Source organism: Alligator mississippiensis, chromosome 9, assembly GCF_030867095.1.
Source record: "Alligator mississippiensis isolate rAllMis1 chromosome 9, rAllMis1, whole genome shotgun sequence".
NCBI classification, from domain to species: domain Eukaryota; kingdom Metazoa; phylum Chordata; order Crocodylia; family Alligatoridae; genus Alligator; species Alligator mississippiensis.
The window spans coordinates 30,099,572-30,124,078 of record NC_081832.1 but is presented as its reverse complement, the minus strand read 5'-3'; the positions used below and the strand labels follow the sequence as shown (position 1 = coordinate 30,124,078).

Sequence of the window (24,507 nt, the reverse complement as noted above, 5' to 3'; positions counted from 1 at the left end):
CTCCAGTATTTGCCTCTAGCATTGTTTTAACCTACACAAGTTCTTAGCAGAATGAAATGGAGCTGATTCTTGTAAGCCTGGCAGCTGTCCATTGGAAGGTGAAAAGTACAGTGTGAACTACCAAGAATAGCCAAGATATCACTTGATATTTGTGGAAGATCTGAACAACATCAGAAGCGACACTGACACAATCTGTCTGCAGTCTTAGTAGTGCATTGGTTTAACCTTGGTTAACATAAGGAGGGTTATCTTTGCAACCATAGGGCTGAAAACTTACAGAAATTGAGCTTTCATTTTTAAAAGTTGGCACTTTGCTGCAGGAAGTTTCTTGTAAACTCTGAATAAAAGGAGTTTTTCCAAGTCCTGCAGGTCAACAGACACAAGCATGAAGAAAATAGAAAAAAAAAATCCTGTCTTAATGATTCTTAAATCCTGCAGTTTGTTTGTCAGAAGTCTTGACATTTTGTTTGAAACACACTTTTTGAAGCTAAATCATTCTACAGAACAAATGTAACATCCAGAGCAGGAGAACCGTCCTTTTTGCGTAAACATTACTAAATAAGACAGTTGTGGGATATTCCTGGAATGTCTTTTTACTTCTGGTCTCCCAGGCTGCATAACTCTTGGCGATAGGTTCCTCTTCAAAAGGTCTCATTTTCCCCAGTTCTCTTTATTTCTTTTTGTTTAGTGATAGAACTGAATAAAAGCAGGCAATAGACAATCAAATGTCTCATTATCGGAAATCCTGATTTTTCTCTGTTTAAAAATTGGAAATTCTCATATAAAAATTGCAATTTCTGTAATTAAAAACCCCCTAAATCCATGATTAAAATGAAATGCTACTATATATCTATATCTATATATGTATAGATATTGATTCAACGCAATGTTTTATTGATGTATCTGCAATTTTAAAGTAGTTTGGAAGCCTACCAGTGCCTTAATCACTATAATAAAATTAATTCTAAGTACCTATACATCTTGGTATTTGATTTTGGGTTTTTTAATCATGGATAATTAGAGCTTCTTCTGCCCCCTTCACCCACCAGGACGCAGGTCAGGCCCCCTCACTCCCAAGCCACAGCCCTCCAGTCCTGCTGGTGCCCCTCACTTCCCACCCACAGCCCTCTGGCCCTATTGGTGCTGCTCACTACTTCACCCACGCACATGCCCTCAGCCCTGCTGGTGATCGTCACTCCTCGCCCACAGCCCGCCGTGTGTTTCCGGCCCCCCCCCAACAAACCTGCCAGAAAAGGCCCCCCAGCTGCCAGGGCCACAGGGCCAGGGACCCAGGTCTGCAGCCCCTTGTTCCCCCTGCAACAGTATCTGAACTCCAGCTGCCACCCAGGGAAGGTGGCAACTGCTGTGGTGGAGTGGAGCACAGAGCCTGGCTCCCCCATGGGCAGCATGGCCAAAGCACAGCCCATGGGGAAGGGGTGGATGCAGGCTGCCAGCTTTGGGCTCGGGCTCTCTGCCCTTCTGCCCTCCTGCCCTCCCCCCTGGGCATCTGCTGCTCAGCGGGCAGGACCTGGCATGGCAAGGCAGAACAGAGCCAGGCAGGGAAGTTCGTTGCCACTACTATGAGGCCTGCGCCACTGTGACAATGTGCCCCCCGCCCGCCCAGTGCTGCCACTCCTGCTGATACTGGGCCGGAAGGTGACACTCCCAGCAGCATCAATGAGTCTTCCCCACCCAGCCCTACTCTGCCCTTCAGCACCGAGTCCCACCTTTTGGGCCATGAAGGCCCTGGGGGGAGGGCAGCAGGGCAGAGACCCTGAGCCCACAGCAGGTAGCCCGCATCCACCCCCTCCCTGCGCACAGATCTGGGAGATGTGTCTCCCCTGGCTTCCTGGGAGTGCATGCAGCACCAGAAAGCCAGCCCCACTTCCCCCACCCCTGGATGAGCTGCCTGCAGTTCCATCCTGCTCCCTGCTGGGGCCCTGCAGCTATGCATTCTGGCCCCAAGCCCCACACACTGCCCTAGCTGGGCAGCAGCCCCAGCCCTGCCCAATTCACTCCCTTCTGCTCTCCCTCCCTCCTTGTGGGGGCCTCAATCCTCTCTCTATCACCAGACTTGCCTGCAGGAGCTGCTCTCTAGGCTGCCTGGCAGCCATGTGCAAGCCCCTGCCTGACTGCCCTTTTCCTGCTCCCCCCACCCCCTTGCAGGCTGGAACTGCCTTCAGAGAGCTCTTTGTAAAAATGGAAAACCCATGTGTTTCTCCGTTAAAATGAAAAATCTGTATTTTTCTCTGTTAAAAGGGAAAATCTATGTTTTTTTTCCTGTTTTTCCATGGGAAATGGAAAACCCGGATCCCTCCTCACTATTGAATTAAAAACCATAAGAATAACATTCTGTGGCAGACTTATTTCCAGGTTCTTTAATTGCTATAAGGTCTGACTTGTTTGGTTCACTAAAAGTGGAAAATATTGTTCATGGAATCTAACTTCTTACACCATAACATAATATAACTTAGCTTATGCCATTTCACACTCCCTGTTGCTCTGGTCTTATTTTGCCTGCTTATCTGTAGGTGTGTGCTAAGTACATGGCATGGATGCACACAATAGTTATTATATGCTCTCAGGCTACTAAGAACATGTGCTGCAATTACATTTTGTAATCTCAGCTGCTGTTAAAGGTATCTAAACTAATTTTAAGGATTAGTTTACTTCAGCGATATCAAACTCACCCTGGGCCTCTGGCTAGATCTGGATTGTGAGAGCTCATCCAGGGCCAGATCTGGGACCAGTGGCAGCAGTAACAGGTCTAGTGGTAACGGCACAGGTCCCAGAAAGTGTTGGGGACCTAGTAGGGGTCAGTTGGTGGGGCAGCAAGTGAAGGCTGTATCTACATAGCCTTTTCAATCCTCCATCAGCTGCTGACAGTCATGTCTGTCAAGGCCTAGGGACCCCAAATTCTGTGGCCGCTAACCCCAGCCCTGAACTTCCAGCAACCTATCAGACTCCTGACAGGCTGGATGGAACAGTTCTGCAGGTCAGATCCAACCCACATGTTTGGCACCTCTAGCTTACTTAATACAGGCAAGGGTTCAATGATTACTTAAGGACAGCTGACCAAGGTATGAATGTCCACAGGGTAGACAGAACTGCAGATAAAGATTCTTCATAAATTGCGTGGTGGCTTAGTTTAGACACAGGTTAGAACACTCCCTCTCCCAGAAGGCTAAACTCTCCAGTCTGGCTTTCTGACAAGAAAACATTGTTTTCACATTTATTGTAGCTATATGATTAACCCTCTCTTTCTTTCTGCGTTGCACCTGGATTGTAGCAAGCTGAACAGAGCCAGGGTCTTACAAGTTTGGTAATATTTGCAAGGTAGCTAACAGGGCAGCTTTCACTTTTTGTCTCATGTTCCACTACTGCTTGTACAAGTGCCCTCACAACTTTTTCTCCCATAGCCAGATGTGGTTTACTTGTTTATTTTGGTCTTTTATGTGCCCTTAGTCTGTCGGAGCGGAGCGAGTGGTGGACCCCCCCCCCCCCCCCCCCGTGACCCTGATTTGGGTCGTGATCCGAGGTTGGGAGCCACTGGGCTAAAGGATTTATTTTTCATAAAGAACACAAAATTGGACAGCAAATTAGGGCCACCCTTAAAATCAACTTACTTTCCATTCAGTAATTCCAATAAGGTCTGAGAGGTAGTTGGTTGTGTTAGTCTGAAACCAGGCAGAATGCAGGGTAGGGAGGCACCTTAGAGCAGTGATTCTCAGCCAGGGTACTGTGACATCCTTTTAAGGGTGCTGTTGAGTTCACTGTTGAACGTGCAAACACCTAAGCATGATTCACAAATTCAGAGATTTTAAATAGGAAACTGTAGTATCAAAATCATTCTGACCTGTTTTGATTTTTTTTGAGTTCTTTGAAATACAAGAATTGCTCTATTATTTTTCTGAAATCAATAAATGAGTAAAAGGGTCTAAGGAGGGGTGCCTTGAGTCTCAAAAGTTTGAAAATCACTGCCTTAGAGCACGGGTTTTCAACCTTTTTAACCAAGCTGCCAGCACCCACCACTCTACGCCGCTGTGCGTGCCCCCCCACACTGCTGCTGTGCCCTGTTTTCCCACGGCTGGTCACACTTGTGGCTCTGATGGTTACTGATGGACCTCGTGCCTGAGCAATCGCATGCTGCTTGTCATCGGCTTGCGGAGCTGCTGTTCAGGCAGCGCCTGTGCAGCCCATAGAGAGACACCACTGCTCTCACCCTCCTGGCCCTGCTCCTGCAAGGCAGCGGCGTGGGGTGGTGGGTGGCAGGGGTAGCCGCCACATACGAGCCCCCCACCCCACACCTGTCTGCAGAGGGGCGCTGCTGCCCTTGCTGCCCCCTACCCCCGCCCTGATCCATTCCGGCCTGCACGTACCCCCTGTCACCTTTCCAAGTACTCCTATGAGTACTTGTACCCCCTGTTGACAACCCCTGCCTGAGAGGATACTTACTTCACAGGGACTTGAACATTTGTAGACAACAGCCTACTTCCCCAGATTTTATAATGGACTGCAAAAAGAAACAAGTATATAGAGAGAGGGAGGGGATGCTATTGAGAGGGGCAAAAAATGTGTAGATCAGATCAGTAGGGATAAACAAGGCAGTCAACACCTGAGGAACGTTGGGCAGCTAGTCCAAGTAATGGGATAAGAATCCTCAGTCTTCATTGAGACCATGTTTAACAGAATCCAGTCTGTGAATAATTATTTTATTCCACAATTTTGCATTCAAGTTATTTTTAAAAGGTGTGTTGTTTTGTTAACCAAATAAGTTTGAACAGTTCTGCTTTTCTGGAGGGAGCAATACCTTCCAAAATAGGTTGCTTAATAGCTCTTGTCAACTGAGGACTATCATACTTTGGAGGTTTTGTTCTATAGCTTGTGTATCTTAAGGACTTTGCAACGTATTTACACAGGGGCAGGATTTGTTTTGCCTAGTGAATGACCAAAGTGCAGCTTGTTACCAACTCTGAAGTTATCCAACAAAATAATGTAGGAACAATTCTGTTTCCTCTCTGGACGTGTAAGTCCCCCAAGATTAGGAGTATGATTGCTTTCTAGAGATGCACAGATCTCTATCTGTCAAGGCCGGCCCATCCTATCTTGCGGAACCTGCGGCTGCAGGGGTTCCTGCAGCCAAGGGGCCCTGCAGAACCAAGTGGAGAGACCACGGCCCGTCCTGCGTTTGACGGTGGCTGCTGCGTTTGTGGTATAGCCCACCCACCCACCTGGTGGGTTGGATGTTTAACTGTTCCAGCCGGAAATTCCAGCTGCAATCCCTCCCCCCGTGTCCGATGTGCCAAGACGTTCATTTACTGGCGTACGTGTGCCATGGGATGGGAAAGGGGGCCCCGCACCCTGCTACAGTCATCTCTGCCGATGGATCAGGGGGCACCAAAACTATATCTTGCGGGGGGCCCCAAAAAATTGCGGGCTGGCCCAGCTCTCTGTTTCTATAGTGGAGAGGGGTAGTTAGCCTTGTTTGTCTGAAGTCAGGTAGAAGACAGGGCAGAGTGGCACCTTAGGCTAGAGACAGAAATGATACAAAAACAGGTATAAGTGATCAGAAACCGGTTTAAATCTGTATTACAACAGAAGTTCAGTGCACAAAGGGCAGTTACACAAGTTACATTTTTTCCCCGAAAGCACTCTACAGCCGTGCTGTGACACACGTACATAGCTGCAGAGAGCTTTTAAAATGCACGATCGCATGAAAAATTAACCCTCCTCAAATGAGTTATTAGATCAGGAGTTGACAACCCCTGGCACGAATGCCAGGTTATGGCACATGAGGCCATTTTGCTCAGGACACCACAGCCAGCCTGGGATCTAGGCAGCTGCCGCTGGCTACAGAGCTTGAGCCAGATGTGGCAGGCAGCCAGGAGGATGCAACTGGTGCACCAGGGTCCGGAGCCCTGGCCAGGCTCCGTCGTGGCAGCTGCGTGTGCGCCTTGGGGCAGGTGGCAGGGAAGGAACCTGGGGCAGCGCAACCCCAGCCCCTTCCCCACTGTACACCATGAGGCATGCATCCAGCTGCTTATGCCATGGACACAGGCCAGGACTGTAAACCCCAGCGCAGCTGTCTGCAGCCTGCCTATTGCCTGCTGTGAGCAGCCTGGGCTCTGTCGGTGGCAGCTGCATGCATGTCTTGAGGCGCGTGGCAGGAAAGGGGCCGAAGGCAATACAGCCCCAGCCTGCTAGCACCACTGTCCACCAGATAGTGCTTATGGATAAAGGTGCACCAATACATCAGTCCGATATTGGATCAGCACTGATATAAAGAAAATTGATTGTATTGGAAATTGGTCTGTGTGTGCCTCAGGATCTGCGTGGGGGGCGGAAGGGGCTGCAGCTGTGGGCTGGGCCCAGGGCTGTGCCGGACTCTTCCTGGTGCATGTAGAGGAGGCCTGCACTCAGGGCAGGCGGCGGCAGTGCTAGAAAGGGGGCTACAGGGGAGCTACACTGAAATTTGGGGTGGCTGCAGCCCCCTCTGTAGCCCTCCTTCTAGCACTGCTGCCCACCCGGAGCACAACCCGGCCCAGCCCAGCACAGCCCCCACTGGGAAGAGCCTAGCATATCCTGCAGCAGCAGCCCACCCTGCGCAGATCTGGAGGGCACATGCCCCTCCCTCCCCCCCCATGCCCTCTTGGGGTGTGCACAGCGGTGGGAGCGGCCCCCCCGCGCCCACTGGACAAGCCATGGTTCCATGCAGCAACCCACCCCACCCCGGCTGGGCAGTGCCTACCCCAGCCCCACTCCCTCCCTCCCTCACCACAGTGGGTATTGATCTGCTCCCCCACGCCCCTTCCCTCCCCTTCCACCACAACAGATTTACTAGCTGCACAGAGCTGTATTGGAAATCGGATTGGTATCAGCCAATATGCCTTCTTAAAAATCAGCTGTCTGTATCAGCCTCCAAAATTTCTATCTGTGCACCCCTACTTAGGGATCATTAAATCACAATTAACCCTTAAATGGAACGTGAAATACGAATGCACCCAACTCAGCGTCTTAAAATCAAAGTCTTTACTTTATTAGTACAACAAGTATTATCTTAGCAGTTTCTACATACAGAGAGAGAAAAACATTCAGTAGAATAACCTCGCCCAATCCCAGATGTTACTTTGCTCAACAAAAAAAATGGTCACTCAGTTCCTGGAAGCAAAGGGTACATCATAGGCTAGGGTGGTCCAGGCAGGTGTTGAAGGCTGGATATATGACAACAATGACAACTAACATTCTTGCTTCCCCCTTTTATGCTTTTGTTCAACTTCATTCCTTTGATGACTCTTTGCTTTTGGGATCAGTCTCTTTGCAGTCATCATACTGTCCATTTTTTATCCCGTCAGCATATTTCTTTGTCTAACAGACCCATCACAATCACACCTCTTAATTTGGCCTTTTTCGGGTGTCTTACTTTGGGTATTGCTCATTGGTTTCCTTTATCACCTTTCATTACTATATCCAATCCTTCCATCCTTCTAATTCAGCTGGTTACTGCCAAGTTCAGTTAATTGGAGCTCGTAACAAGGCCATTGCTATGTTATGTTAAAAGAATTTCTCACAGTGATTTAAAAAATAAAAAGATATAATATAATGAGCACCTATGAGCTCTATAAAAACAAATCAAAGCCAGCTAATAGAAAAGAAAAAGATAATGAGGACAAAACTTAAGCAATGATTAAATCAGGCTAAATATAAACAATACTATAAGCAGGTGCAACTTCAAAACATTAAATATAACAAGCTACCCTAGCAAGCCCCTTCCCTGCGGTGCTTCCCAAGGCACATGTGCAGCTGCTGCCAGCAATGAGCTGGGCCAGGGCTCCAGACACCAGTGCAGCCACTTGCAGGCTTGCAGTTGCCTGCTGCAAGCAACCCTGACTCCGTGGTGGGCAGCAGGGCCTTGCCTAGAGCCCAGGGGTGCTTGCAGCAGATAGCTGCAAGATTGCAAGTGGTTGCATTGAGGCTCAGATCCCTGGTCCAGCTCATTGCTAGCAGCGGCCCTACACATTCTTCAGGGAGTTCTGCAGGGAAATGGCCGAGGGTGTGCTGCCACAATAAGGATTGTGCCTCTTGTGGCTCCCCTGCTGTCCATCCCTGGCCCAACTACAGCTTCCAAGTCCAGGTTGAGGGGTTTTTTGGCACTTGGCCAAAAAAACATTGCCAACCCCATATTAGATGAAGATGCTCTGCTTTAGAGCATTGTAGGGAACTTGTGTTCCTTAGGGTTATTTTTTCATGCATTCAGGCTGAGCTAATACAGCCCTAGCCTGCCCCAGGGGCTGTCAGCAGCAGGAGGGGGAAGTGGAGGGAGGGAGCAGCTCTAAGCATCTGGCTAGGGTTTGCTGCCTGGCCTAAGCTGCAGCGGGAGGGTTGTGGAACAGAGACCATCTGCCTCACTGTCCCAGGCCGGCTCCTCCCAATATCCCAGCCAGGTTACCTGGTGGGGTGGGCTCTGTTTTACCTCCTGTCCTTCCAGCTCAGGCTGGGCAGCAAATCCCAGCCAGCAGCTCAGAGCTACTCCCTCCCTTCCCCTCCCTCTTTCCCTCCCCCTCACTTTCCGCCCTGTTGACGGTCTCAAAGCTGGGAGTCAGGGCAGGGCTAAGAAGAGAGGCAGTGCAGGCAGGCTCGATTCTGCTGGCAAGGAGGGCTGGTACAGGCAGGCTCGATTCCTCCCCCAACAGATGTTTACCTGTTGGGTCAAGGGGGAGGGGGCGCTCTAACTCATGGTGTTGTCTAGTCTAGTCCAGCAGGGAGGTGTGCTCTAGTGCTCCCTGGCTTCTGGCCTGGGCCACTGCAGGCATGTGGCTGCATTTCTGGAATCAAAAATTAATATCAGTTCAATTTATGCAGTTTAGACTAACCTGTGAAGATTGAATCATTTCAGCCTTGGGCTGTTTGACTGTCTGTACTTTGCCTTAGATTCCCATTCAGAAAGGCATAAGCTTTCATAGGTGATAACCTACTTCATCAGATGCTATGAATGGAATCCCAGAGGAGTACTAGAGTCACTCTAGCACTTTTCGTTGAATAACTAAGTTGGACGCTATCTGCATTTTCATTGCCAACTTGGAAAAATAGAATCCAGACCAAGGAAATTACTTAAGCTTTGGAGAATTTGAAAAAGCCTGTCTCCCATATGGAGTGGTACAAGTGGTATAACCCATGCTTCACTGAAGATAAATACCTACAATGTTTGCTGTCATCTGAAACATTCTCATCAGCTTGGTTACTGCAGCATTATCTCCAAATAACTTTTAATTTCATAGGGTAGGATTGGTAGTCTAAGGTAACCAAACTATGGTAGTAGTACTGTAGTCTAAAGAATGATAAATAGTTTTTCATGTGAAAAATGCTGAAGCATCAGGGGTGTTATATAGATGTAGACTTTTGTTCAGAACCCTTTCATTTAAAAAATTGTTTATTGTATCTAAAGAGAATTATCTGTTTAAAAGGGAAAAGGAAGCATCTTTCTTTTTAGACTGTTAAGCTTTAATGAATGACGTGTACTGGCTAAACAAGACCTTGAATTCAAGATATTTCCTCTCTAATCCATGCTCACATAGTATCGATCAAAAAGTTACATAGGTGCTAGGCAGAGGATAGGGATAATTATTTAAACTGACAGAGCAGCATAATTTAAACCCCTTGGTGATGGAGATTCAGACTTCTCTCTTGCCCATGTTTACATACCAGACAATACCAACTGTATGAGAACAGATGTTCAGTGCACATAAACCAGTTTGAAAATGGTTGAAACTGGTTTGAGATAAATCTGGTTGAATGCAGACTTAACTGATTTGGCTCAAACTGGTTTATGCAATGTCTGTCCCAGACCCCTTGCTGGTTTAAATTAGATCAGATTCCCCCAGCATCCCGGCATGTTCTCTGGGCTGGGTGGGGCTCTCTGCTTCACAGCAGGGCTGGCCCCTCTCCTCTGCTCCCTGGCTGCAGCTCAGGCAGTCTCTGTAGGGGTATATGTGGCTTTTGCTCCCCCACTCCCCTCCCCGCTCTCTGCTAAGTAGGCATTCCCCTGTCTCTCACAGACACCTCTCAGCATTGGCTAGCAGACCACATGCTGGCTACTTTCGAGCTGTGGCACACAAGACAAAGGCAAAATCAACAGGTAGCTGGTAATGTCCCTCTGCTCTTTTCTTAATGAGTTGGCAAATACTGAGTTAGGGGTGATAAACATTCCCTGCTGGGCTGCTCATGAGGGGGTAACCCCTCCCTAATCAGAGCACCCTGCTGGGGCCTGGCCACGCCCCTCCTTAGCTCAGCTCTGTGGAAGGGAAGGAAGGGCTGCTCTAGAACCCTCTGCCTTCTAGCCTGAGCCACTGCAGGCATGTGCCTGCATTTCTGGGATTTCTGTCTGGTTACAAACTTAACCTAGCCAGGTTAAACTAACCTGCAAAGATTGAATCAATTCAAGCTGAGGCATTTTGAATGTCTGCCCGTAGCCACAAAGGCTGTACTCTCGTTAAATTTGATGTTTGTGATGAGTTTTATTGCAAAAATCCCCAAATAAGAAAAAAGATTGGAAGGGTTCTAGATGTTCAGTAGATAAATCTGTATATATTAGTGCAGTGTCCATATTGAGGAGGTGAATTATCTACTATAGGAGAAACCTAGGATATGAGTAGTGAGCAACATTTAGAGTGGAAAGAAAAACAAATGTAGTTTACTTAACTCCTAGTGAAAGGTAGATAGTGTGAGCAATTCAGAATTGACTGCCTTACTTGAAATTAGATTAGATGAGATCTCTATCAAAGCAGAGCCAAATCTGATTCGGGAAAATAGGGGTGGCATGCTTGGGGTTTCCGTGTGGGCAAATTTAATTGGTTCCATTGACTGTGGATCACCTAAATGTGGACAAGCTATTACAGGTTTCCCTTGCTTTATGCTGTACATTAATTCCTGGAAAATGAAGCATAACTCGAATTCACATAAAGGGAACCCACTTTACAATGTAACAAATAGGGATATGTTCCAAGCTCTCAACTGTACTGTACCCCAGACCCATTTCTATCACTTCTACAAGACAATTTTGGTACTCAGCAGCAGCAGACATGACTCACAAGCACAGGGCACTATCGTAATGGGGATGACAACTACAGAAACGTGTTGCAGACAATGAGTGAGGAGCACAGATCCACACAGGACATTATATTTTGGTAGTAGTCACTCCTGCAATGCAATGCACCTCACAAAGCTGCTGACTGGGCTTTCAGCACACAGATCGCGTAAGAGTGAATTTGCCTTGCATATAACAAATTTTTGGTATAAAAAGTGTTGTTGCATAAGAGTGAATTCACAAATACAGAACGCGCATAAAGCAAGGGAAACCTGTATTTGAGAACAGTATCAATATTGCTTCTCCTGGTACTTTGGACTGGCCTTCATTGTAAGTTGCTACAACCAAATCTTGCTGGCAGTCAGGGGTGGCAGCTTGGCATCCTGGGCAGAAGCAGTGCACAAGACAGCTGAGGTAAATGGTGCAGCCAAAACTGCCAATGGCAACAGCTGCTGCCTCAATTGCCCAACTTTAGTTTAACTACTGGTGGCAGCTTTCCCTTTATCTCGTTTTGAGCTTCCAGTTAGCATATTTAGTATTTTTGAGGTATGTTTGGTACATTTGCCAGCCCTTTTCTATCAGATTGTGATGGTCAGTGTGTTACATTTTCTTGGGTCCCTGGCATGTGTTTATTTAATGGTACATTGGGTTCTGATCCCTGATCCCAAAATCACATCTTCACATGTGATTTTGGAATTGGGGATCAGATCCCAATAATGCCATTACTGTTTGCCAGTTCAGGGGGAGCCTAGGGATCCCGGGCTCCTCCTGCCCAGACAAGTTTAAAGCCAAGTGTTCGTGGCCCATCATGAATCGGTGTGGTCTGAGGACTGGGGCCAGCAATCAGCTGGTTGTGAGTCTCAGCTGTGGGACTACACTGGGGCTGGAGCCCAGCTGCACATGCAGTTTTTAAGATCCCAGTGTGCTAGGGATGTCAGAAAACCATGCTACACCCCAGAAAACCATGTTTGCATTTGGGCTGCATGTCTAGTTTTTAAAGGTCTCTGTGAATGGAGACCCTGAGATCAGGGCACCTCTCCCTGATTCCACGGTCTGTGTGGCTGGGATTGTCAAATGCTTTGCTGCACAGCTGTCTGGGAGTTATGGGGCAAGGCAGTCAACCTACCAGGTTGCAAGGAACTCCCCAAGACCTGGCACCCCAGCCCAGCTGATGGACCCCCTTGAACTCAACACCATGAGAACAGCAGTGTGCAGCTCCATGCAGGGTTGCACCACACAGCTGTCAGCCTATTGACACGAGAGAGCTGTCAACCAAGCCCCACCATGCAGTTGGTATCAAGCTACATGGCGAGAACCCTGCCACACATTCAAATTAAGACACAATGGTAACCAGCTACAGAAACACATTTTGTGGAATATTTATGGGGCTGGTTTCTTGGGTTACTTTTTAAGATGATATTAATAGGTTAATTGCATACATGTAGGAAACACATTTAGTGAAATTGTCTCCCCACAACAGAGCCATCAGCATCCCAGAATCTTACAGCTGCACCTCCAGAAATGTAATATACCTCATCCAATGCACCAAATGCCCTGATAGAAAATATGTAGGAGAGACCAAACAACAACTGCGCACCAGAATGAACGCACACTGGAAATCCATCAAAGACAGAAATACCCAATTACCAGTGGGGGCACATTTCTCACAGGAGGGCCACTCTCTCTCCAATCTCTCAGTCCTTATCCTCAAGGGAAATTTACACAACACTTCCCAGAGACAAGCCTATGAGCTCCATTTCATCAACCTCCTGGATACTAAGATCATGGACTAAACATAGACATTGGATTTTTGATACATTATAATCTGCCTGGCAACTGACTCCCCAGCCCAGCCCAGCCCAGCCCAGCCCAGCCCCTGGCTTGTTTAGTTTTCATTCCATCCCGGAAGAGCACACACCAACTGCTGAAACTTCCTGAGCCTGACGAAGGGTTTTTGAACCCGAGAGCTTGCTTAATAAATATTCTCCAACTATTTGGGTTGGTCTAATAAAAGATATCAAATTCACCCAAGGAACCTTGTCTCCTAAGTCTATGCATTTATAGCAGTGTGACTTCTTTGCACAGATAAGGCAAGGTTTGCCAAAATATTTTCTATTGCTTCATTTCACACCAACACTTCCCTGTGAAATCATTGCCAAATATGTCAAAACTTGCTAGGAAATGTTTCTCAACAGAATCTTCCCAGAACCCACCCTGTGGAAAGGCCCCCAAATATTGACATTAAACAACTTCTGCATCTTTCTTCCATCCAAACCTGTTTATTTTCATGAGGAAATAGGATGTAAGACTGACTGCTGGGAGTAGGCAAAAAGTGGGCATTAGGGCAAAACTTTTGCAGAAAATACTTTTTTCTTCTGACACTTGTTCTCATAAACCCCAGAGCTCTTTGAATTATCTGCTTTGTCAGCTGGCCTGTATTGAAAAGGCAGGAGAGTTGGCCTCTTGGCCCATTAGTAGGTGAGGCATGAGAGGAGTCTATCCCCTTGTAATATGTCTTTAATCCAAACTTCTGAAGGGACAGAAGCCAGTACTGTCATCCAGCACCTTCCAAGAGAGCACTACACAACTATAGCCTCTCCCTCTGCCTGAAAAAGGGTGTTTGTACCTGAAAGCTTGCAAAGAACAATTTTTCCAACTATTTAGTTGGTCTAATAAAAGGTATCACATTCACTCAAAGAACCTTGTCAGCACAGACTGAAAAGTTTTTGCCACAGATGAATTCTCTCTCTGGGATAGTTAGTCACTTGTGGAAGACTGGCCTCCAAAATAGGACAGTTTTCTCTGCTGTTTGAGTTGGTCTGCTGCACTGTGCAGAGGAACGAAGAAAAGCTTATTGCACATCCTATTCTAAAACCACACCAGTTGGCAGAAGGACTGGATATCCAAGGACTAAAACATTGATAGCAGTTTTATGGCACATTATATTTTACCCAACTTCTGAATTTTTTCAACCTAGAACAGGTGAGACTGACCCTTTATCCCTTTTGATACGCCTTGATCAACCAGTAATCAGCTGCTTTTCTTCTGCTATTTGTGTTTCTGTTACCCCTGAGAATTACTCTCCCTCCTTCCCCTTTGCTGTTTTTCACTGTGCTGTGCCTAGCCTACTGTGATCAGAAACTTAAGGGTGAATGCTTTGCATTTGAAAGCTTGTCTAACTTTATTCAAACTACATACCTGGTTCAGTAAAAAATATCACTGTAAGAAATCCATGCCTTTCACATAATTTCTGTACTACCACACTCCAACATCACTCTTATACAACCTTTCTTAGAGCTGAAAGTGTTAGTAAATCTTCTGATGTTAGTAGGCTTCTATGTTAGATATTTTAAGCAACAGTTTCCCAAGTACACTTAAATTCAGGATTCAGATTGGTGCTGTGGATTGGGAAAGTGTCAAGATTGAATAAGAGTTCTTGGTTGTATAATGTATTTATATTTAGTGTACTACAGTATTGCAGAAACCTTTTCCATAGTAACAATCTTGGGAATTTGGTTTTTGAGTGAAAGGATTTTTTTTTTAAATAAACCAAACACTTGGTGCTAAGTTAAAAATCATACTTCTAAATCAGGCTTGCTCAACCTGCAGCTCGTGGGCCAAATGAGGCCTACAGAGTCATTGCATCTGGCCTGTGGGGCTCCTCATGGGTTGGGAAAATAGGCAGCAGGGCAGTGGTGGCCATTAACATAGCCACCCTTCAACTCTCCCCCCCTGCCAAATTTGCAGGCCCCAAACCCTACATACTGGGTTGGAGCCAGGCTGCCTCCAGCCCCTGCATGGCCAGGCCACACCCTCTTCCCCCCACAGGGCTGGTTTGGGGCCGAGCCACACACCCTCCCCCTGCAGGGCAGGTCAAACCCCCCTCATCCTCCAGCCAGGTCACATTCCTCCCTCACTCCTTCCTTGCGAGCTGGGTGAAGCCCTCTTACCTACCAGACAGTGCCTGCCATGCTGACCCCAGGTGCTGGATAGGAACAAGTGCTAGCCCACAGTTGGACCAGGCACTCACTGCCCATCCGGTTTGCTGGGAATAAAGGTTGAGCACCACTGTTCTAATAACACGTCCTTCCCTCTTAACTGCTGCTATCTTGACTACCCATTTATTTTATTGAAAATTAACATTTTAGTATGGATTTTCTAATGTTCTTATGAAGATTTGAAATGAACAGTACCTTGGACAAAATTTTCCAGATGATTAGTTGATTAGCTCTGTTGGTTAGAGCACGGTACCAGTATTGCCAAGGTCGCAGGACTGATTCCAATAGGGGACACAAGACATTTCCTGCCTCAGGCAGGGGATTAGACTAGACCTCTTGAGGTCCCTTCCAGCCCTATTCCTCTATAATTTCTATAAGACAAACTCCTTGCCTTTCAGCAAGAAGTCACTGGGCTTCTTTTTGAGACGCTTGCCTCCAAATGAGTGGCTGCACTTCAAGAGAGAGACTCAGCCCAGGCATTTGTTTTTTGGAACTAGGTCTGCACTGAACGATGGATGTGGTGGTCAGATTGTCATCAGTTGTGCTCTTACTTAACAGGAGTCTTCAGGTTCATTTAAATGTGGAAGGGTACATTGTGTTGCTTGGAGCACATAGACAGCACTGAGTACTGTACAGGCAGTCCTCAGACTTATGACACAATTGATTCCTGAAAACCATGTCTTAAGTTGAAATGGTTTAACTTGGAACCAATTGTCTCATAGGAAACAATGTTATAATGGGGGATTGGTTCCTGAACCAAGGCCTGATAGCCTATTTTCACCAAAAATAAGCAGGAATTTTGTACTCAATCAATTATAGATGAGTCATATAGCCATTAATGTATTTATATTGTAAATAGCAATCAAATTGATTTGGAAGGACTTCTTTAAGGTGACTTTGCTGGACTTTTTGAAGGGCTCTTGGTTCAACTTTTTGAAGGGTTCTTGGCTGGAGTCTTCTCAGGAGTCTTGGCTGCAGGTTTTTCTGGAGTCTTGTCTGCTTTCTTAAAGGAAGTGTCCAAGGAAGTTTGGACAGATGTTCTCCCAGGAGATGGGTGATGCAGCGAACCTGTTCGCTGACCTGGCATCGGATCAAGCATTGTAAAGTCGAAACTGACATCATAAAGTTGAAACAGGGTGTCAATTTATAAACATTGTTAAGTACGAAACGTTGTAACTCGAAACGTTTTAAGTCGAGGACTGCCAGTATTTTAAAGTATGTTGATTGTTTTTAGTGTTAGAGAGAAGGGCAAGAGTAATTTCTTTGCCTGCTAGAAGCAGTTGCCATAATTCACTATGTTTCTACTGGCACTTCAAGCTATACTCGCAGATAAGGAGGCTAAAAATCAGTTGCAGTTCAGTGAAGTATGAAGAGGCACTGTACTTGCAGAAGATGCAGTGAAGCTAGAAATGAGCAGTGTTGCTGTTTTCCAGTTAGAGGAAAGTGTTCTTAGAATGTGAATTTTGCACCTGAAACCTGTCAGAATGTTTGAGGTTCTAGTGCAGGTGAAGGTGAAACCTAGTAAAATTTGAGCAGATAGAGGTACAAAAGGATATTAATAAGAAGATACATAAATCCATGTATATGTTTTGGGACTCAAATCTGTGCTGTTGACACCTAGCATTTTACCTGTTGACCTCTGTGCTCTCTAAGAAGACTAATAACCACAGCTTTTAAGAACAAGGCTGGGAACAATAACTTGAGAGACTAGAAGCCAAAGAAAACAGTACTTTAAAAAAAAAATTCTGTATTCCAAGCCAAATTAGCCAAATCAAATTCCAAATCCATGAGTCAGTCCAGAACTGCCAAAGAGAACAGTATACACTGCAGGCATCTCATCTGTTTCCAAAGTCTGCTGTGCTCTATGACTGCCTGCTTGGGCTGGATTGCAGTCTCCCTGTGGTTGTTGTCACTGGCATGGACAAGGCTGGGTGGGAGGAGGGACTAGATCAGGGATCGGCTACCCTCTACATGCGTGCCAATTAGTGGCACGTGGAGACATTTTCCCAAGCACGTCAGGGGACGTGTGAGGAAATTGGTTTTTTTTGTTTTTTGTTTTTTGTTTTTTTTTGGGGGGGGGGGGGGGAGGGGGGTTAATTGCTGCTCTGGGTTCTCCTGAGCAGCCACAGGTCCTAGCACTGCAGCAGGCACTGGGGGCAGAGTCAGGAGAACACAGGCAGGGAAGTTGCCTGTGTTTTTCTGGCCCTGCCCCCTGTTCCTGGGTTGTGCCCTTCAGCCTGGCCTGGCCCCTGGAGGGGAGCTGCAGGTGGGCAGGGCTGGGGCCTAGGCACGCGTTCCACAGGGCAGCTGTGCTGGTGGCTTCCAGCAGGTGGGCAAGCCCTGGGCCCAGGCTTGGGCAGCGGACGCCCTGTACTGCCCGGGTAGGGGCAGCACTGAGGCATCAAGCACTGGAGCCAGATGATCGGGGGAGGGTCTGGGCAGCACAGGGCAAAGCAGGCACGTGGGAGGTGCTGTGGGCAGGCAGGCCAGGCCAGGCCCTTAAGAAAATGGGGGCAGGGTGGCAAGTTAGAGGCTGACCCCAGGGCTCCATGGGCTCAGGCCGTGGGAGGCAGGTGGGCCAGCAGAGGTGCCCGGTGGCACCCGAGGTGGGGCCTGGCCCGGCCTGGCCCAGGCCAGCCCACACAGCTCCATGGGGATGGGGCACAACCACCCTGCCAGTGGGGGTACACTGCTACCAAGGCAAGATGCTGGGCTCAGGGGGCTTCCATCTCCAGGCTCGGCCTCCCTGCACACCGGGCATAGCGTGAGCAGGGCAGAGCCGCCACTGGTGCAAGGGCCTGACCGCGGGAGCTCCTGGGAAAGCTGTCCCAGCCAGCCCGGGGCCTGGCCTTGCCCACTCACAGCTCCCCTAAGGAGCTGGGGCCCAACCAGGGCAGGGGCTGTGCAAGGTCGCTGTGTTAGAAGTTATCAGCTGGTTCAGCCCCAAGCGCCACCTACACTGGCTGCTACCAGTGTCTGGGGGGTTCCCACTGTGGCTTGTGGGGCTCCACCCTGCTTGCACTGTACCCAGCATGCACAGAGGCTGAGCCGGGAGCCCTCTGAGCTTGGCAGCTTGCCCTGGCCAGGCGGCGTCCCCTCACAAGCAGGGCAGCTGAACCCTATCCCTACAGAGTTCCATGGGCTGGCCTGGGCTGACCTCGAGTGCTGCTGGGCTCACCTGCCCACCATGGCAGGAGCCCTGGGGCAGCCTCCGCTTCCCTCCCAGCCCCTACTCTCCTACAGTTGCCACCTTCCCAAGGGCCCGCCCAGTCCAGCCTGCCCGCAGTACCTCCCCCTGTGCCTGCTGCTTCTTGCACCATGCCCCAAGCTTCTGGCTCTGGCTCTCTGTGCCCCAGTGCTGCCCCAGTCCAAGTGGGATGGGACGTCCATCTGCCCAAGCCCCGGCTGGGGAGGCCTGAGCGCCCCAGCCCTGGTGCTGCTGCTGGGATGTCACTACCTCCCTCTTCAGGACACTGCCCAGGATCCAGTCGGAGCCACAGCTGGTAGCAGTGGGAGACACTGGTGTGAGGGACGCATTCTCTTTCTTTTTCCTTTTTTTCTCTTTTCTTTCTCTGTTCTTTTTCTTTTCTTTTTCTTTTTCTTCTCTCCTTTCTTTTTCCCCTCCTTTTCTCTTCTCTTTTTTTCTCTCTTCTCTCTTTCTCTTCTCTTTTTCTCTGTTTTTTCTCTCCCTTCTTTTTTGTCACCTTTTTCTCTTCTCTTTTCTTTCTTTATCTCTTTCTTTTTTCTCTCTCCCTTCTTTTATCTTTCTTTCTCTTTCCCTCTTTCTCTCTCTGTCCTATTTTTCTCTTCTTTTCTTTTTTTTTTTTTTCAATTCCAGTATGCTTTGAAGTGCAGGAGCTAGTACAGGATTCTGAGGTTCTGCATATTATTGCTGAGGCTCCCACACTGTTGTCAGGTGAGTGCTATGCCTCATGGGTCCAGAAACTTGGTGGTGGAGGAGTATGAGATGACATGGCCTCGCACACTGGATTGTGCCAGTATGCAGGGTTGCAGCCTAATTCAGCACCCTGGCCCTATCTGCCCTGCAAACTGGCCCTGTGTACTGGCCTGGTCTGACCAGGGGCCAGCCCTTTGCCACTCATCCAGCCCCCTGGAGCTGTATGCATTGGGCACCATTATGTTACATACCAAAGCGGGAGGGAGTGTTGCCACAGCTGCACAGTGGCAGGCAGTCTGCCTCCTGTGCCCTTATCTAAAGCACGTCTTCCTGCCAGCCAGGGCAGGATTTTACCAACGCTATGGTGCTCATGTGAGCACTCAGCAAGCACGCTAACCTTAGCTCTTGTTAGGCATGCTCCCACAGTTACAAACCATGCTTCTGTGTGGACTAACCATTTCTGCTAGTGTGTTTTTTGAGGGCTGTAACCATGAAGGCTATGATTTGGTGCTTGAGTGTTAATTAAATGCTCTTCACAAAATAATATTCAATCAAGGGTGGATTAAGCCTAAAGTCACAGAGAAATTTCTGGCTAGACCAGAAATAGAATTCTAAGGAGTTCTTACATGGTGAAAACAGCTGCATCTGCTTCAAGCTAGCTAAGCTGCAACTGCTCATCACAATTCTGAATTTGGTGCCTGGACCCTTGCCCTAATCCTGTCTATACAAGGGATTTGTCAAATTTCCAAGTTTGGCTTCACTAATGACGACATATTTGGGAGCCCCACTGCAAATGAGGCTGCCTACTGCTCAGCTGTCAACACTTAATTAGATGCATCATCTATTCTGGTTGGAGGTGTGTCTTTCTCCTGAAGACTGCTGATGCTCTTAGCACTGGTGGGAAATATTTTTAAGTTGTTTCCAAACAAATGGGTGGAATTTACATGTGGCCTGGGTCTGACAGGCATGTGGCAAGACCTACTATTTTACCAAAATAAAAAACAAGGTCATTTTTGTATTATCATTCTCAGAAGAATGGCAGCAAGTTTTTTTCCCCTGGCTATGTGGTGTTTCTGTTCCTTCCCTTGGACCAGTGTTACTCAATCTTTTTAGATTCAGGGCACCCCTCCATGACTGTTGTGTATTGCGTAGCTCCCCATTTAAAAATGAATTTATTTCAGTGCTTACTGCCAGGCAGTGGGGCGGGGCAGAAGCCAGGCAAGGAAAAGCGTGAGCCTGCACATATCTGCTTATCTCCTCACACCTTGGGGCACCCTTCAAAGGATCTGCTAGCACCCCTCCATGCTCTGACACCCTGGTTGGAAATGACTGCCTTAGAGGATCACAACACTTGCTTTTTCCTTCTGTCACTATCATGAGTGCTCATGGGAAGGTTTTACTTTGAATCTGCAGCTAGGTCTCAGTAATCACAGCAGGAAGCCTTAATGTCAGTGGGCCATCATCCAGCAGGAACCAGAATTGGGGTGGTACAGAGTGGGCAAGCCATTTCAAAACCCTCTGGTACCTTCTCATTCATTGTTCCAAATGGAAGGGTAAAAGGTATTGGGGAAGAGTGGATTTTTCCTCAAGCTGCACCATTTGTTTTGGGGCTGTTAAGCAATGGGGGTTCCTGAGCTGGCCCTTCCTGTATAGCAAGTGATGATGTGGCCCTACATTTCAAAGAATGTATGTGTCTGGAGAATCTGCATTAATGAGGGTGGGTACATACAAATTGCAATGACCTGGGTCTGAGCATTGTTTTTGAGAGTGTGTGCTTACAGCTTAACTTTCATTGCCTCATGCAGACAATGTTGTTTGTAACCCTTTCTGTCCATGGGAACTCATGCAAAATTAGGGCTGGAAGGGACCTGTGGAGGTCATCTAGTGATTCTAGTCCAACCCACTGCTCAGATCAGAACTATCACCAACTAGATCATCCCAGCCAGGTCTTTGTCTAGCCAGGTCTTAAAAACCTCCAAGGATGGAGATTTCACAGATTTTTCTCTGGGGTAATCTGTTCCAGTGTTTTACTACCCTCCTAGTGAGAAGATTCTTCCTAATACCTAACCTAAACTTCCCTTGCTGCAACTTGTGACCGTTGCTCCTTGGTTTGTCATCTGCCACTACTGAAAACAGTTTACCTCCATCCTCTTTCAAACTTCCCTTCAGGTAGTTGAAGGCTGCAATTAAATCCCCTCTGTCTTCTCTTCTCCAGACTAAATAAGCCCAGTTTCCTCATCCTCTCCTCATAAGTCATGTCCCCCAGCCCCCTCACCATTTTTGTTACCCACTGCTGAACTCTCTCCAATTTGTCCACATCCTTTCTGTAGTGGGGACCCAAAACTGAACACAGTACTCCAGTTGTGACCTCACCAGTGCTGAATAGAGGCGAATAATCACTTCCCTTGACCTGCTAGCAACACTCCTACCAATGCAGCTTAGTATGCCATTAGGCTTCTTGGCAGCAAGGGCACACTGCTGGCTCATATTCAGCTGCTTGTTCCCCAGGTCTTTTTCTGCAGAGCTGCTGCGCAGCCAGTTAGCCCCCAGTCTGTATTGCTGCATGGGTTTGCCCTTCCCCAAGTGCAGGATTCTGCACTTGTCCTTGTTGAATGTTGTGGATTTCCTTTGGCCCAGTCCTCCAATTTCTCTAGGTCACTCTGAATCCTACCCTACCCTTCAGCATATCTACTACTCCCACCAGCTTGATGTCATCTGCAAACTTGCTGAGGGTGCACTCTGTGCCATCTTCCAGGCCACTGATGAAAACATTGAACAAAGCTGGCCCCAGTACCAACCCCTGGGTAACTCCACTTGATACCAGGTGCCAACTAGACATTGAGCCATTGATTATTACCCTCTGAGCCCAATGCTGATTCTCATTGCTTCCTTTTTTAGTGTCACACCTTGGAGCTGGATTTCAGTTTGGCTGTGGCTTTCAATAAAATCCTATGACTGTTGGGAGTTTGGTTCGGGGGTGGTTATTAGGCTTTAGTTCTGTGCTCAGAAGAGTATCCAATAACCTCACCAATAACCTCATTTCTGTTGAGAGTTGGATGTAATACTGAACTTAGGCTGCTGCTACTTTACCTTGTAACCCTCTTGTAATGAACTGCTTTCTCTTTTCTAGGGAAGGGAACGACCCTGGGATTTCCATGAGTATTACATACAGACAGTTGTTGCAGGATGTCTGCCAATTTGCCAATGTTCTCCAGGAACAAGGTACAGAGTACAAATGTGGGATTTGGGAGATCCAGGTTCTCCTTCTGGCTCAGCAACTGACCTGCTGAGGAACACTTTCCTTAAATCATTTCACATCTGTATTTCAGTTTCCCCATCTCAGAAATGGTGAAAACCATAATATTCATTTTGCCTTTCCTCTCAAGTTTTCTCCTTAAAAACTAAGTAATGTTGGTAATGTTAAATGGGTTATCCTGTTGAATTAGCTTGCAACTTACACCTTGCTTGAACTTGTCTCCTTAGAGATTTTAGTGCTAGTGTTAGGAAAAAGGACATTGCTTCAGTACACTTCAAGATGTAGTCATTTCAGTCACCATGACAAGAACTTCAGTGATTAAAGCTCTATGTCTCAGTGTTGTACACATTTACTTGGGCATACATGACTTTGAAATTGCTTTGTGTCCATATATTTGTCATTTAGTCATAAAGTTCAGTAATCATATTTAATTCTGTGGCTTTATTGCTTGTGTTCCCTGATGACCACTATCATGGTACTTGATCATCACTCTACAAGCAAATGTCACTGGGACTCTTCAGTGGAAAATATCATGTTTAATATACATGAGAAAAGTAGTGGAGCTTTAAACATAAAGTTTAAGTAGTGGAGTCCTTAAACATGAAAAGTAGTGGAGCCTTAAATTGACTGTCTGTAGTTAATTTAAACATTCTTCTCACTTGTCTTTCTGTATCCTGTTCTTCTACTATGTGCTTTCCCTAGAAACACCAATGCACAAATCTTTGACTTCATGTCACTTGAAACCTTAACTACTCACTACTCTGCTGGGGTGCTGACAAGGGAATTATCTTCTGTTTCTTTTTTGTAGGCATAAAAAAAGGAGACAGAATTTCCATCTACATGCCAATGATTATTGAGCTTGTTGTAGCCATGCTAGCCTGTGCCAGAATTGGAGCTCTTCATTCCATTGTGGTAAGGACAAGTGCTGGGAATTGTTCTAATTAGTTCTAATTACCATATTTACCTGAATCCAAGATGATTTTGTATATAAGAGAACCCACCAATAGTTAGATTCTATATATGGAAAATTATGAATTTGTTATAATTTCCCATGTATATAATCTAGTTATTGGGAGATCATTTTAAATTTGTCTTCCCAAAGCAGCAGCAGGGGACCAGACCCTCTACCCCTTGCCCCCGCATACCTGTGCCTGTTCCCTACTGCTTTCTCCTATTCCTCTTATCCCCCGTGCCTATGCCTGCCCCTCTGCCACCTGTCCCCCCGCATTTTGCTCTCCATGCCTCTGCCTGTACCTGCTCCCATTCCCCCTGCAGCTTACCTTTCTCTGGCTCCAGGGCACTCAGCAATGCCAGGAACAAGTAATGGCAGCAGCTCTGGGCCTGGCCAGGTTGGGAATGAAGGGCTGGGGCCAGAACATGAACTGAAGGTAAGCAGCAGAGAGGGTGAAGATCAAGTGGCTAGGGGGATAGGCCATGTGGGAGCAGGCTGTGCAGTGTCTCACACACTTCGTCTCTAAGCTACACACACAGGTCTCCCTCATGCAGTCCCCCCATCATGCAGTCTCCCCCACACTTCCCTGTACATGTGCCACTGCCTTCACCACCACACGAGTCATCCCAGTCCAAGACAGGTAGTGGCTCCTACCTGCCTTAGGCTGGTACTTGAATCTAAGACAAGGCTTTTTTTCCGCATGGTATCAGGGGGAAACCTCATCTTGGACTTGAGTAAATGTAGTACTAGGTCATTGCTTGGAATATAAATTCTGCAATCTTGAGTCAGCAGCAATGAAATGATTGAGAAGTACTGAAAAGATGGGCAGTGGCTACATTAAAGTGACATTTTCCTATCTTGTCCTTGCTAAAAGAGTTGAGTTGAAAAATAAAGCAGCTTTTGCAGGGTTTCTGCTCTTTCTTTGGGCTCATGCCATGTAAGCACTGTAGCCTTCCTAAGGGAGCTTCCTGTGTTTGACTGCCCAGTTGAAGTGCATTGTGCATTCTTGCTCTCTAGCTGCATCTGTGACTACCCTCGTGGTGGTATTTTTTTTCCTTTATCAATCTAGTACTTCATTTTTTTCTGCAGCTGAGCTGAAGGACCATATTCTTTTGTCAGTTTGCAGGTTTCTCAGCAGAATCCCTTTGCGAACGGATCCGTGATTCCAATTGTTCCCTCCTTGTTACAGCAGGTAAAATATTCCTCTTCAAGCTGCAAGTCCATAATCATTCACATTAGTTTTGGAAGATGTAATTGTTAATCTTAAAAGTCAATTGAGAAATATCCTTGAGCTTTCTATATTCCTCTTAGATTGTGTGGACA

The 24,507-nt window shown here is 47.1% G+C and overlaps 1 protein-coding gene across 5 annotated transcripts in view; it reads left to right on the top strand.

Annotated features, from left to right (window-relative positions):
• ACSS2 (acyl-CoA synthetase short chain family member 2) overlaps positions 1 to 24,507 on the top strand; it is a 116,942-nt gene that overhangs the window by 44,630 nt on the left and 47,805 nt on the right. For all 5 annotated transcript variants that reach the window (XM_059733267.1, XM_019499282.2, XM_006262092.4 and 2 more), the window contains 3 exons: positions 22,107 to 22,198; positions 23,041 to 23,144; positions 24,304 to 24,376. In XM_059733267.1, coding sequence (XP_059589250.1) covers positions 22,107 to 22,198; positions 23,041 to 23,144; positions 24,304 to 24,376 — 269 coding nt within the window. The remainder of the gene's footprint in view (positions 1 to 22,106; positions 22,199 to 23,040; positions 23,145 to 24,303; positions 24,377 to 24,507) is intronic.